We start from the raw sequence: 16,220 nt of genomic DNA, 5'->3' as shown, positions 1-16,220 counted from the left end.
CTTCCTTCAAGATCAGTTCTCAATAGTCTTGTGAACAAATGTTCTGTATGTGTTTTATGGCCTTATTTCAGTGACTTTAAAATTTTAGTTTTTCACTAAGCACGCATAAACGTTGTTTTCTCAAAAACACAATCACATACATGCATGCTGCCCACATATTATTGTAGCCCAGTTTGTGCTGATTATGGTGCTACTAAACTTAGCCATTAAAACACGTTCAGGCAGTTAGACTCTATTTGCAAATCTCATGCACTCATTTAGCAAAACTCTAAACACATTCTCATTCACTTAAACACTTATCTCACTGTGATGCATTTGTGCTGCAAAATGCTAAACACAAGCGGCAAAAGATAAACACAACTCAAGCACAGTTGTCATCGTTTACACACAACGGTTGAAAAATGTTAACACTTGTTTCTAATGATGTGATCAAACCAACTGTACAAAATATGAGCCAGTTCAGGGTGCACAAGTGGCACAGGTGACTGAATGATGATACGAACAATAGATGGACACAATCTGAGAAGCAGAGGAGGAAGAGTACATGTAAGAAGTGGAGGATGAGGAGGAAGAGGATGAGAAGAGAAAGAGTAAGTTTTAGAGAGTGTTATCAAGGCTGGATCTGTCAGACCAGAAGGTTTTTTCTCTTTGTCTAGCAAAAAAGACAACATTACTTGTGATGTGGACAAAGTTCTTAGGCCAGACTCAAGCACAAAGACATGATGCTGAGAGAGAATTAATCTCTCATGGACCCTGATTTTACAATTGAAACTTACAGTATTTGAGTGTACTGTAACATGCTATTCATTTAGAGTTTTATTTAACCTTTTTGGCCTTTGCAGTTGGACTGCAGTATTTTTGCAGTATCCAAGTGCTAAATATATACAAACATTCAGAACTATTCAATATTCAGCACAATACTATTCTTGCAGTACATACAGAAAGCCTATACAATATATTCACCTTACTCGGTTGCAATTACAGTACTTTTTTACAGAATTGCAAAATTGTTTACTCAATATTACTTTTTTCTGTAATGTTCTGGATGCTGTGTTCTCCATTTTTCTCTGTAGTGTCTAATGAATGCTCTGTAGTGTTTATTTTATTGACTCGTGTGTGTGACCTGAGAGCACCGTTTGATTTTGAGTGCAAGTGAAATGGTTTTGCAGTGATTGTTTGATTTTGATGGAAGAGTCAGAGGTTTCATGTGAGTATTTGGATTTGTGTTTAAGGTTTTGACAAAGTAAGTGATGGTTTAAAAAAATGTGTTTTAGCAATTCAGAAATTAATTAAATTACAACCGTAAGTGTTGCTTGTGGTACTCCCCAAATGTTTTATTCTGTAATTTAATGTACCGTAGAGAACAGTACAATACAGAAACAACAACAAAAATAATTATTCTGCCCCAGCATCCTGTCTTTGGTCTGGGACAGGCCAAAGAACCTCTTCAACATCACAGGCTATATTGGCCCTGGCCAGGCAGCGGGGCTAAAATCCTCTTGCATGCCTGATCCAACCCTGGCATGCATCAACTAAAATATCTTCTTGCCTTTCCCATTCCTCTTTCTTTTCCATGTTGTCATCCTCTTCCTCCTCCTTCTTCTCCTCTTCCTCTCTATCCTCCTCCTCTTTCTCCTTCTCCTCTTCCTCTTCCTCTCCATACTCCCTCTCCACCTCCTACTCTTCATATTCCTTCATTTCTTTCTCTTCTCCCTACTCCTCCTCCTCCATGTCCCTATGGATCCATTGTTTCAAACCTGAACACAGTTTTTCTCAGTCGCTTTGGTGCATTTCTCGAATCATCCTTACTGTAATATTTGCAAAGAAGTATGTGCATTTCTCAAAACAATTCGTACAAACAACACCACACAATGGATTTCCTGCAAAAGCCTGTAACTAACTCAAAATCTTTAGTTCATCTCTCAAAAGTAAGTATTTGTCAATGAACAAATCAGTGCCATCAGAATGAAAAGTCCTTGTGTCATCATTCACAAACAAGATAGGCAAAACGCTTAGTCATGTTGTCAATATAACACTGCCCTCTGTTAGTATTACCTGATGTAAACTATGGCAACAGTTTGGATGATAATTATTATACTGAAATGCAGAAGGCTGCACTTCTTATGTATGCCATATATCGATTTCAAAAGTACAAATTTTCACATATATAGGCATTACCGCGGGAAGTAGGGGGGCTGAGGGTGCTGCAGCACCCCCTGGAGTATAGCCCACGAAAAATGGGGGTGCTGGGGGTGCGGTGTTAAAAATAAATGAATGAACAATATGTAATACAAAATAAATAATATTCATTTTATTAATTAGTATATTCATTCAAATTAATTGAAAAAAGTAGCCTAAGCCTACAATGACAAGAAGCAACGGTTAAATATGAGTTAAGTTGAATCAAATTGACTGTGAAAGTCGTTTCAGCTGATTAAACGTATTAAACTGACTTAAAAAATAATTTGTTGCCATGATTTTTGGATTATATTATAACCTGTAACATGTCTCTGCCGTTCCCAAATTAAGAATTAACAACAATTTCTACAGACCGCAGAGAAAGAGTGAGCGTCTACCTCAGCAGCAACACATCTCGCATTCTCACATCTGTAGAGCTTAGTTTGATCTTTAACGTTAGGTCTTCATGAGAATTCTCGGCCCGAGTCCGACTGGATCCCGTGTCTTTTCTCTCTCTCTCTTCCCCATTACACAGCTATTAAAATAGTTCAGTTTTGGTTTTTAATGGCAAAGTGGTCATATTTCTTTTTGTTTCTTTATTATTTACTCATTTAACCTACATACTATATTGAATAAATGTGTGCAAGAATTGCCTCATTTTAAACTCGAAAGCTGCGGGAATGAGTAAAACTATGAGAACTATGTGATATAAACACAATCCCGCACCGAAATTCAAGACCTGATTACACATAATTCTATTATGGAGAGGTTTGTGAAATAAATTTCCATGACTTTCTCAAACTTTCTGGGTTTTTTAATTTTTCCAAAACTTTTCCAGACCTGGAAATTGCCGTTTTAAAATTCCATGATTTTTCCAGGTTTTTTGTGACCGTACAAACCCTGTTAATCATCCTCTGCTGAGATCTTGTGATATTTAATGTTTTTTTTTTTTTTTAGTTGATTTCATTTTTGGCTGTAAGTTTTTCTCTGTTCTTTTTTTCTCTTTTCTTCAGTGATTCTGCTTGTTAACAGGTGTTCATCACTAACACTCAATCCTCATTTAATTAGCCACTTAATTATCTCATTAACTTTAACACTGCTTCAGCGTTACTTCAACACTCTGTTGTGTGGACACATATAAGTGCTCTTTTAAAACTGAGGATTTTACTGCAAATGAAACTATTTAACTCGAGTTTTAATTTAATGGTATTTTTACAGTAACATGATGTAAAAGTAGATTGCGATAAAGAACTGTAAAATTAACAGTAAATTACTGGCAACTGCAGCTGCCAGTATTTTACTGTTAATTTACAGAACAATTTTTTACTGTAAATATTACATTTACAAGCTTGTTTTGTGAGTGAAGTGTTTAAAAATCTTTCATAACAGCCTGCTCAGCTCTGCTTGCTGTTTTGCTCTAGTATCACAATGGTGGTAACAAAATTAAAGTGTTTTTTTTTTTTTGATAAAAGAAGAGACACTGGATAAAATCTGTGAACCAGATGTTGAATGATAATTTATGTTATTATCAAAACATAATCAACAATACTAGATATTTTTCCTTGGCTCTTTTTGGCCACAATAAATGTGTTTAAAAACACATAGTTACAATAGTCAAAGAAAAGTTAATTAAAAAGTCATGGGTCAAGAGCCCAATGACAGCAAACACTGATCACCAACATGGTAGTGTCAAACAAAACAATAAAATAACATCTAAACCTCTTTAATTCTCAATAAGAGCTATTGTAGTTGTCTGACAGAAATAAAGTCAATCGATTTAATCTGTTCTTTTATTTCAGTTGATTTCATTTGTGGCTGAAGTTGGTTGTAGTTCTTGTGTTTCTCTTTCATTCAGTGATTCTGCTTGTTAACAGCAAGTGTTCATCACTAATGCTCAATCATCATTTAATTAATCACAGAATATACTGTAATTAATGGCAACAAGCTGTAGAAAAACAGTAATATGCTGGCAACCGTGCTGTAGATTACCATAAATTCAGGAAAAAAACAGCAATATACTGTACATTAATTTATGGCAACAAACTGTAGAAAACCAGTATTATGCTGGGAACTGTGCTGCCAGTAGATTTCCATAAATTCAAGGGAAAAACTGTAATATACTGTAAAACATAACAGTCAGATTTACCAAACAAAAGAAATTAATTTGACTGTAATATTAGTGAAAGTTCATAGAAAAACAGTTATGCAAAGTCATGAACTGATAAGGACAATAAATAATAAAATGAACTGTGTTTTTGCACAAGAGAGATCTGTTAGTTTAATTGATTTTGGACCAATGATGGACCTGAAACATTGATGTTCTACTGCTTTATTTAACCACCTGGGGTCGACGGTGGTGCCGGCGACGCACCTTGCATTTTTAATGATAACAGCAAAAAGAACTTAAATGTTCGTCATTTTTGATCATACATATAAGAGTAATACAGCATTTAAATCTGTAAAGGGTCTACTTTTATTTGTGTACACTCACAATATTAACAAAACATTGTGCTTTTGTAAAATAAAGAAAATAAACAGGGTGCACTTTCAGTCGTCTCAGTCTCCACGCATATCTGTTTGAAACTGAACTCAGCGAATATTTGACACACAGAAATGAGAGATATATCTATAGAAAGCTTGACATGTCTAATTTTAAATGAAGTAAGTCACATCGAAAACAAATATTCTCTGATAAAGTAATCCATATGAAACCAACGCGATGTCCAGTCTTTCCCGTCTGACTTCATTATCTCTAATTAGATCACGCCCACCCGCTGAGCGCGCTATTGATATTACAATCATCCATGTGAGACGCGCGGCATGTAAATGCCTACATCACCACCGTACACAAAGCAGCGAGACTTTTCTTCAAGTTCATCTCGGCTACTGTTCGTTTCTAGAAGAAGACGCGCTGAGAGGTCTAAATCAGAAATTACCTCAAAAGAAGACCGCACTGAGAGGAATAAGCCTTGTATTTACATCAGACAAAGAACGTGATGGCTTGATCCAGCTGAGGGTGTCATTTACACGAGTATGTTTTTTTTATTAACCTACTTGCATTATTTGTTATTGTGTTACTGTGACATAACTTGTACACATTTTACTAGTTAGACTTTTTCCAAACTATAATTCTTGAGTAAATGTAATCAAGTGAAACATTATGAAGTTTCATTCACTCCATCTAAATGTCTCACGACGCCATGATGTTTTTTTAATGTTCTATAAAATAGACAGCAATACGATACAAAAGTAATATGAGTTATAATGTTAATAATGTTAGAGTAAGAATGTCCAGACAAAACTTTACTGTGATATACTCTTTTTGCGAATATATGTAGATGTTTCAGTGTTCAATATATGTACTGAACAATGTTTCAGTTTCAATATATGTACTAGGATCAGTGAACATCACAATAATGTTAATAATGTAGTTTATTTGTGTAAACAGCATGCTTACTTTTCTTTCAGATGTGAGAATAACAGTGCAAAAGAACCTGTTGCAAAGAGAGCCAAAGCAAATAAGCTGAGATTCCTGCCCGCACAGGAACCTGGATCACACCTAAGACCATGTGATGCACACACTCCTATGAGTCTTCAGAGCACCTAAACATCATACACTTTGGAAATGACAGGTATTTGATATTCATTTATATAAAATTAATATTCAAAAGCTTGGAGTCAGTGAATATATTTATATATTTATATTTATTTATTTATTATTATTATTATTATTTTGGGGGGAGGGGGGAGAGAAATTATAGCAATTAATACTTTATTATTTATATGGTGATAAAGACATTTATATTGTTACAAAAGATGCTGCTCTTCTGAACTTTCTATTCATCAAAGAAACCTGAAAAAATTCTACTCAGCTGTTTTCAACATAATAATAATAATAATAATAATAACAATAATAATAATAATAATAATAATAAATGTCTTTTGAGCAGCAAATCAGAATATTAGAATGATTTCTGAAGGATCATGTGACTGGGTAATGATGCTAAAAATTCAGCTTAGATTGTTCCTAATAAACTGTTTAACTGCACTCGCAAGTGAATCTCAAGTTATTTTGTGTGATAGTTAAGTATAGTTAAGTATAGTTTAGTATAGTTTCTATACAAAAAGTATCTTAGAAAATTTAAATCAATAATATATTGTTTTCTGTGAAGGAGTTAACAGATTTTCACATAATTTTGAAGCAAACATTCTAGGCTACAAGATCCAGTTCTCAAAAGTCTTGTGAACAAATGTTCTGTATGTGTTTTATGGCTTTATTTCAGTGACTTAAACATTTTAGTTTTTCACAAACCATGCATAAACGTTGTTTCTCAAAAACACAATCATGTATATACATGCTGCTTGCATATTATTGTAGCCCAGTTTGTGCTGAATACAGTGTTTTCAGACTTTTTCAGTCATTTATATGTTCATAAGCAACTGAAAAAACCCCACAAATGTCAGGGCATGTCAAAAATTCTCCAGGGCCCCAAAACACGCACAGACCCCAGAGGGTTAAAGACTGTAACTGTGGAGTTGCTGATACAGTGATGGTCTCTTTAATAAGCACTTAAACACATACATGTGTGTTATTGCTAGTTAATTACTAACTGTAAAGATTTGAGTAAAAGTCATGTTTTGATTATTTCACTATTACACATTAAAGGGATAGTTCACCCAAAAATGAAAATTACACCATGATTTACTCACCCTGAAGGCATCCTAAGTGTATATGACTTTCTTCTTTCAGATGAGTCCATTCGGAGTTATATTTGGTAACACTTTATTTCGATAGTCCACTTTAGACATTTTATTAACAGTAAGTAACTTTGCAACTACATGTCAACTAGCAGTTAGTAGAGTATTAGTAGACTGTCTGCTTAATATCTTCTAACACTTTCTTTGTCAACATTCATCTAACCCTAAACCTACCCTAAGTCTACTCTGAGAGTTAGTAGACATGTAGTTGCAAATTAATGAGAATTAGTTGACATGTAGTTGACATGTAGTTACAAAGTTACTTATAGTTAATAGAATGTCTAAAGTGGACTATCAAAATAAAGTGTAACCGAAGTCAAATTAAGTGCAATCATCCATCATTAAAAGTGCTCCATACGGCTCCGGGGGGTGAATAAAGGCCTCTTGAAGTGAATCGATGTGTTTTTGTAAGAAAAATATTCATATTTAAAACTTTATAAACCGCAATTTCTAGCTTCTGCTAACTGTCCTACGCGCATTCACGATAGACCACCGTTCTGGCGGATAACGTAGGACGATTAGAAGTGATGAACGCGGAAGCGCAGAGGAGAGAGCAAAACAAAATTCCAGTCACGAATTAGCAGTACAAGACAAGGATTTCTAAAGAAAAATTTCGGAGGATTTCGATATAAGCCAAAAGGAGACTGGTTTTCCTTTGCGGTTTTGTAAGAAAAATATCCATATTTAAAACGTTATGAACACCTTTCTTTCACTTCTCCTAACTGTCGTATGCTGAAGCCGTTCCGACGGAGGACGTATGCGTAGCGTAAGCGCCGGTGATTAGTGACGAACGCAGAAGCGCAGCGGAGAGACAGCAAAACAAAACGCCGGTCACAAATTAGAAGTACAAATAATGTTGGAGGATTTCGATATAAGCCAAGAGGAGACTTGTTTTCCTTTGCTAAAGAAAGGAAACTTTGCTTCCTTTGCTCCAGTAAACAAAACTTGGTTCTCACGAGACTAGCATATTCTCACCGGAGCTTACGCTATGCCTACATCCTACTTTATCCGCTGAAATGCCACTCTCTCGTGAACACAAGTACAACAGCTAGTGGAAGTTAGAGATTACTGTTTATAAAGTTTTAAATATGAATATTTTTCTTACAAAAACGCATCGATTCGCTTCAGGTGGCCTTTTTTCACCCCCGGAGCCATTTGGAGCACTTTTTATGATGGATGGATGCGCTTAATTTGACTTCTTTTGGACTAATGAAAAATAACACCCATTCACTGCCATTATAAAGCTTGGAGGAGCCAGGACATTTTTTAATATAACTCCGACTGGATTCGTCTGAAAGAAGAAAGTCATATACACCTAGGATGCCTTGAGGGTGAGCAAATCATGGGGTAATTTTCATTTTTGGGTGAACTATCCCTTTAAGTGTTTGCAGTTTTATATTAAGAATTATCCCTTTTTAGTGGACTCAAATGAAATAAGTTCACAGTACTCCTTGGTCTGAGTTGTCGACACAACAGATCTCGTAACAGTTTCTGCTGATGTGTCCTACGATGAGAATAGAGGCCAATCCTTGAGGCACATATTCGGCAACAGGTATCGTACATAAACTGACTAGATATTGTCCGGTTTGGGATGTTTAACTTTCGGCATCTTCGTTTGTCTACTGCTGCTGTAATCTGTTTGGACTCAAAAGAATGTATAGCAGCTTACGTGGTATTATAATGGTAACATACAGTAAAAAAGGAGAGCTGTAGATTAACGGTACATTACTGGCAACCACAGCTGGCAGTATTTTACCGTTATTTTACAGCACAATTTTTTACAGTGTACGGGGCATGTTGTCACATTTCACTACCATTCTCTTGGGGTAAATAAAGAAAAATTTATACACTGTAATTATGAAACAAAGTGGCATATTTGTACTAAGTGTGAAATTAATGTGGATAAAAAAAAAATACTCTGAACCCCATGTGGATTTACACAAACTGAGAAAGTCAAAAAGTGTTAGGTTGTGCCCCGCTCTCCCCTATCCAAAAAAAACTCACGTCTTTTTTTTTTTTGTCACATGCGTAACGCATATTACCCTCATCCAAAATATAAAACACGTTTATAGACTAATATTTCTGGTGTATGGACTAGTATAGTCTGGTTTAGGAAAATATAAACAGATGGTTCAATACATTGGTAATGAATACACATTCTTAGAGAATTTATATTTCAAATTTTGACTGCAAATGTCCCGTCCACAACGCAGGAATTGCTTAATTTCACAGAGTCACAACCCTGTTCCTAGAAGCACATCAAATTTGCACTGTTTGGATGAATCTCTCTTATCAAACACACTTGATTCAGCTCATCATTTAGTAAAGTGCTCTATGATATCAACTGGGTGTGTCAAATAAATCAATGTCAATGTCTATTGTCCACACACAACAATAACACAGCTCATTATACATCCTGTCCTTGATGCAAATTTCTCATTCTCAACATCCCACAGCTAATGCACTACTGTAAGCATATGATGTGATCCAATGGCGAAAAGTCAAATGATCCAAAATAATAACGCAGAAAAATAACACACACTTTAAACCAATAAAAATTAGTGAATGAATTTTATGACGGTTTGTTATATGAAGGTTGTGTGTGTGTGTGTGTGTGTGTGTGTGTGTGTGTGTGAGCGAGAGAGAGAAATCTGTATCTAATAATAATTTAAATGACTGATGATTTAGATCAAATCTTTAGTCATCCATTAATAGTTCTAAACTTAATTATAAAGCCATAAACTGTAGAATTTGATTATATTTTACACTAATATGAGGTTATGATTAACTGTTGAATCTATGTTGAAAAGAGTTCATCATGTATCTTCATATGCTGTTTCTCCTTTAGTAGCAATGGGCAATTTAATGAGTTAAAAGTTTCACATCAATATTTCTCAATAAAGGTAAAACCTATTCAATAATATAATAACACTCACTGTAGTTTCTGCAGTTTACAGTGTGGATTCTGCAGTAGAGCAGAGAGCAGCTTCACTCCTGCATCTCCTGGTTTATTATCACTCAGATTCAGTTCTGTCAGGTGTGAGGGGTTTGATCTCAGAGCTGAAATCAGAGTAGCACAGCCTTTCTGTGTAATGTGACAGTTGGAAAGACTGCGGAGAATATACAGAAAAAATAAAGATGGGTTATTAGTGCTTGACTCATGTATCTAATGTAATTGTTTTCTTATGTTGTTTTAGTTGAAAAACACAGATGTAATACATATAATACATTTTCCACTGGTTTCACAGACAAGGCATAACCGCCTGGGGTCGGTAAAGGCGGGAGTACTTGCATATTTTCCAGATGACAGAGAAAAGAACTTAAAATGCTATGCCACTTTTGATTGGACACATAAAAGTAATACATCACTTGAATCCGTTAAGGGTCTACTTTTATTTGTGTAAGCTCACCATATCAACAAAACTTTGAGCTTTTTAATAATAATAATAATAATAATAAATGTTTTTGAGCAGCAAATCAGAATATTAGAATTATTTCTGAAGGATCATGTGACACTGAAGACTGGTATAATGATGCTAAAAAATTAGCTTCAAAATCACAGGAATAAATTATATTTTATAATATATTTAAATAGAAAACCATTATTTTGAATAGTAAAAATATTTCAAAATGTTACTGTTTTTGCTGTACTTTGGATCAAATAAATATAGGCTTGGTGAGCAGAAGAGACTTCTTTATAAATTACAAATCTTACTGTTTAAAAACGTTTGACTGGTAATGTAGCCTATATATATACTGTCACCATGTTTGCTCTGTCTTTGTCCGATCATTGTGTTGCTCACGTCCATTTGTTTTCTCATGCAGTTTCTGCTGTCTCCTGGTTTCCTGCATTCCAGTTTCCTGCCACTGTTTTAGATATTTTGGATATTGCACCCACAACGTCTTGACTCTTGTGTTGTTTATTTGTTTGTTTGTGCCTAATAAACGGTTTAACTGCACTTACAAGTGAATCTCAAGTTATTTTGTGTGATAGTTGAATATATTCTAAATAAACTACAAACAAAAAAATATATAAATATATTTTGTCCTCACATTCTTTCTTGTAACTCTTCCCTCTCAGTCACACACCTGACTGAAAGACTTATTATGCAGCTCATTATGCTGGCCTTTGTTTTCTCAGGTGTGAATCACAGCATTATTCATGATCATTCACACCTCCTCGCATACAGGCTCTCTAGCAAAAAAAGTGACTTAGAAAATTTAAATCAATATATTGTTTTCTGTGAACGAGTGAACAGGATCATTTTCAGATCATTTTGAAGCAAAAACTCTAGGCTACAAGATCTATACAAGATCTATACAAGATCTATCTAATATGTGTTTTATGGCCTTATTTCAGTGATTTAAATTTTTTTGTTTTTCACTAACCACGCAAACGTTGCTTTCTCAAAAACACAATCATGTACATTCATGCTGCTCACATATTATTGTAACCCAATTTGTGCTGATTACAGTGTTATTAAACTTTAGCCATTTATATGTTTATAAGCAACTGAAAAAAGCACAAATATCAGGGCGTCAAAACTTCTCCAGGCCCCCAAAACACCCTCAGACCACAGGGGGATAAGCTAGCCACAGACTAAAATGCATGTTTGAGCTGTCTCAACTGAAAATATCTTGCTCTGACATATCTTAACATTTGTAAGTCCCATTGTTCTTTGTCAAGATGCACACCTGTAACGTTTTCTTCTAAGGCATTTTTGTAAAAGCTGCCACAGCCAAATCCCCCTGCAGCCCAAGACTGGTTGCTCACTGAAGCTAAGCAGGGTTGAGTCTGGTCAGTACCTGGATGGGAGACCTCCTGGGAAAACTAGGTTGCTGCTGGAAGAGGTGTTAGTGAGGCCAGCAGGGGGTGCTCACCCTGTAGTCTGTGTGGGCCCTAATGCCCCAGTATAGTGACGGGGACACTATACTGTCAAAAAGCACCGTATTTCGGATGAGACGTTAAAGCGAGGTCCTGACTCTCTGTGGTCATTAAAAATCCCATGGCACTTCTCGTAAAGAGTAGGGGATAACCCCGGTGTCCTGGCCAAATTGCCCCCCTGGCCTTTGTCTATCATGGCCTCCTAATAATCCCCAACCACTTTATTGGCTCTATGACTCTCTCTCTTCTCCACCTGTAGCTGGTGTGTAGTGAGTGCACTGGCGCTGTTGTACTGTGGCTGCCGTCGCATCATCCAAGTGGTGGATGATGGTTGAGAAGGTGGTTGAGAAGAGACCCCCCCTCACATGATTGTAAAGCACTTTGGGTGTACAACAATACACAATAAATTTGGATAAAGAGCTTGAATCTTCGATTTCCAAATGTAGGCAGATATGAAACACACCTTTCCACTGATTGCTCAAGAAAAAAAGATCAACATGTGCCACACAAACACTTTGATAAATGTTACAAGTCCATGAAATTAGTCAGATTACAACTGATGCCCCAACTGTGCTTTACAGTTTTGTGCAATATTCATCTGATGGTTTGTGGACTTGCCATCTGAGGCTCAGACTAATTGACCTGCAAATACTTTGCTTATTTAAGAAAGTACTGAATGTTATCAAATTAAACATGGTAAATATTATTTCTGCACGGCCTAGTCCTGGCTTAAGCTAAGCCCCATCTGTGAAACCGGGCCATTAATTATCAAACCAGGCAGTCGAGTTTCAAGATTCAAGTTTAACAGAGTTCAGACTCAAACTGAAATGACTTCAGATTTGACTCAACAAATAATTAATATGAATATTCCAAAAACGAATGGAGTCTTATTGAGTCTCAAAAATTTGTACTTTAATTTGTTTTCAGCATGCTTATAGTGGGCCAGTCCAGGCCGTGTACATTGCGATCATTTGTTTTTCTGATTTAATATTGAAAACAGAAAAAATTAGAATTTGTTTTTCTGATTTAATATTGAAAACAGAAAAAATGAGAAAACAGCATATTTTTCTTTTTATATATATATTATATATCTTTATATATATATATATATATTCTTTTGGATAAAGAACTTGAATCTTCGATTTCCAAATGTAGGCAGATATGAAACACACCTTTCCACTGATTGCTCAAGAAAAAAAGATCAACATGTGCCACACAAACACTTTGATAAATGTTACAAGTCCATGAAATTAGTCAGATTACAACTGATTCCCCAACTGTGCTTTACAGTTTTGTGCAATATTCATCTGATGGTTTGTGGACTTGCCATCTGAGGCTCAGACTAATTGACCTGCAAATACTTTGCTTATTTAAGAAAGTACTGAATGTTATCAAATTAAACATGGTAAATATTATTTCTGCACATGTATATGTGATGTACATGGTAAATTCACCCATTGACCTCTGACCATCATGGCCTCCTAACAATCCCCATATCTACTGATTGGCTTCATCACTCTGTCTCCTCTCTACCAATAAGCTGGTGTGTTGTGGGCATTCTGGCGCAATATGTGTATATATATAATACAGTATATAGTTTTATTTATATATATATATATATATATATATAAAGTAAAATGGCAGCACCCAAAATAACTGTCACATGATTATATGCATCTGTTCTTCTTTGAGTGGCACTGATTACATTTTTTTAACTTTTAATTTCCCCCCAGTTTTACTAAGAACATTTTTGTCTAATAATTCAATTTAATGAAACTAAATTATTATACTTATGAACTATTAGACTGTATTATTTTAATTATTTTCATTTAATTTATTTCAACAAACCTGAATGTAACTTTTAATTGAATTATTATGCTCCTAATCTAATACTTGTAAAAGAGCAAGTCCATGTAAATGTCACCATACCATGAAAAAGTTTTTACCAAAACAACAAAATCCTTTTTAAGTTGTTCATTTAGGTCTGTATTTTACTGCATTAATGTGCTTTAATAGAAATTTGAAGGAAATTGCCATTGTTTATCCGCCACAAAACTCTGGCAATTTGATAATACCTAAAATATCAAAATCAACCGAGGTCACCGTAGCAACCAGATCCAGTCTGTATCCAGATCAGATGGTCACTGCAGTCACCCGGATCCAGTACGTATCCAGACCAGATGGTGGATCAGCACCTAGAGAGGACCTCTACAGCCCTGAATGTTAGCGGAGACCAGGATAACTAGATGAGCCTGACAGACAGATCCCCAGTAAAGACCTTGTCTCAGACGGCCACCGAGGAACCAGTTGAGTCCTCTGCACAATGTGACTTTGCTGCAGCCTGGAATTTAACTGCTGGTTTCGTCTGGCCAGAGGAGAACTGGCCCCCCGACTGAGCCTGGTTTCTCCCAAGGTTTTTTCTCTATTCTGTCACTGATGGAATTTTGTTTCCTTGCTGCTGTCGCCTCTGGCTTGCTTAGTTGGGTACACTTCATTTCCAGCAATATCGTAGACTTGATTGCACAGATACTATTTAAACTGAACTGAGCTGAATGAAGACATCACTGAATTCAATGATGAACTGTCTTTAACTGAAAAATTAGTGTTTACTATTGTCATTTTGCATTATTGACACACTATTTTCCTAATTAAATCTGTACAGTTGCTTTGACACAATCTGTATTGTTAAAAGCGCTATATAAGTAAAGGTGACTTGACTTGACTTAGGGAGAACGGATAACACTGGGAAGGCACAGGAACGTTGCGGAAGCCCCATCCTTCCTGAAGGAGGTTTCGGAAGCCCTTACACATATGAACATCCGTTTAGGTGCATATAGAAGATTAGAGGTGATTCAAACCCTCATGGAAATGGCAGGAGTCGTGTTGGGGGTCGCCTTTGACAGAAACTTCAGCTCGACTGTCTGCAAAGGCTCAAATGGGCCCTGCTGTAGTGTTTTAAGCACCAGAGAGGGTATGGAGAGGGGAGGGTATGGAGAGGGGCCGGGGAGGATTTAACCTTCTCATCCCCCTAAGGAACCTGATGGCCAGGTCATGCTTCCCTAACGACTTCCCTTCCACGGGGTCATGGTTAGCAGCAATCGCAGCGACATAGACTTTAAGGGTGTAGGGAGACAGCCTTCACTCCAACCCTTGCTGTAAAAAGGATAGCACGACCCTGATTGGGCATCTCCGGGGTCCTCTCGACGAGAAGAACACAACTTGATGAACAGGTTCAACTTCAAGGCATAAGCGTGTCTCGACGGTGACGGTGCTCTTGCCGAAGTGATGGTGTCAACTACCTCTTGGGGTAGGTCACCGAGAACCTCCACTGTCCAGGGACCAGACATGAAGTTTCCAGAGGTCTGAACGCGGGTGCCACAAGGTACCCCGTCACTGAGTCAGTAAATCCTTCCTCAGAGGAATCTGCCAGGGAAGGGCTGTCGCGAGGAACATTAGTTCTGGGAACCAGGTCCGAATGGGCCAATACGGCACCACAAGCAGGACCAGCTGTGTGCCAGTGCATCCGTGCCGAGTGTTCCCTCGGTCAGGGAGTAGAACAACTGGCAGTGAGAGGTTTCTGGAGAGGCAAACAGGCCTACCTGAGCTGCTCCGAAACATCTCCAAATCAGTTGGACGGTCTGGGGATGGAGTCTCCATTCTCCTGGGAGCATCGCTCGTGACAGCTCATCGGCCGTACGGTTGAGCCTACCCGGAATGTGAATGGCATGAAGTGAACTCAGAACCTGCCGACTCCAAAGGAGGAGGTGGTGGGCGAGTTGCGACATGTGACGGGAGCGTAGACCACCTTGTCGGTTGATATATGCAACGGTCGCTGTGTTGTGCGTTCGGACCAGCACGTGCTTGCCTCGTAAGCGTCCTTTGAGACGATTAAAGGCAAGGCGCACTGCTAACAACTCTAGGCAATTGACATGCAGTGCAGTTGGTGGCCCATCCACACCCCTGACACTGCGTGCCCGTTGTACGTTGCCCCCCAGCCAGTGGTGGAGGCATCCGTGTAAACCACAGCATGCCTGGAGACCTGTTCTAAGGGCACTCCAGCCCGGAGAAACGTAAGGTCTGACCACGGGGTGAAGGTTTGGCGACAGGCCGGTGTAACTTGGACCCGGTGAGAGCCGCACTACACGCCCACCTCGGGACTCGACCATGAAGCCAGTGCTGAAGCGGTCTCATATGAAGCAGCCCCAGCGGCGTAACTGCCGCTGCAGCTGCCATATGCCCCAGGAGCATCTGAAACAGTTTCAGTGGGACCGCTGTCCTGCCCTTTAATTAATTCAAGCAGTTCAGCACCGACCACGCACGGTCCTCTGTGAGGCGTGCTGTCTGTTTGACTGAATCCAACTCCATACTGAGAAAAGAGATCCTCTGCATCGGGGAGAGT

The 16,220-nt window shown here is 37.6% G+C and overlaps 1 protein-coding gene and 1 long non-coding RNA gene across 2 annotated transcripts in view; both read right to left on the bottom strand.

The window, feature by feature from the left end:
• The window catches only part of LOC107712075 (uncharacterized), a 13,784-nt gene extending 11,926 nt beyond the window's left edge, over positions 1–1,858 (bottom strand). The window contains exon 1 of the long non-coding RNA XR_001636763.1: positions 1,848–1,858. This is a non-coding gene — a long non-coding RNA (uncharacterized LOC107712075). The remainder of the gene's footprint in view (positions 1–1,847) is intronic.
• An 8,010-nt stretch (positions 1,859–9,868) lies between these two features.
• LOC107712064 (protein NLRC3-like) overlaps positions 9,869–16,220 on the bottom strand; it is a gene marked incomplete at its 5' end in the record, with an annotated part of 12,721 nt that continues 6,369 nt past the window's right edge. The window contains one exon of the mRNA XM_016517192.1: positions 9,869–10,046. Coding sequence (XP_016372678.1) covers positions 9,869–10,046 — 178 coding nt within the window. The remainder of the gene's footprint in view (positions 10,047–16,220) is intronic.

Source organism: Sinocyclocheilus rhinocerous, unplaced genomic scaffold (genome assembly GCF_001515625.1).
Source record: "Sinocyclocheilus rhinocerous isolate Xijiao unplaced genomic scaffold, SAMN03320098_v1.1 scaffold2388, whole genome shotgun sequence".
Lineage (NCBI taxonomy): Eukaryota > Metazoa > Chordata > Actinopteri > Cypriniformes > Cyprinidae > Sinocyclocheilus > Sinocyclocheilus rhinocerous.
This window is presented reverse-complemented; position numbering and strand designations above follow the sequence as displayed.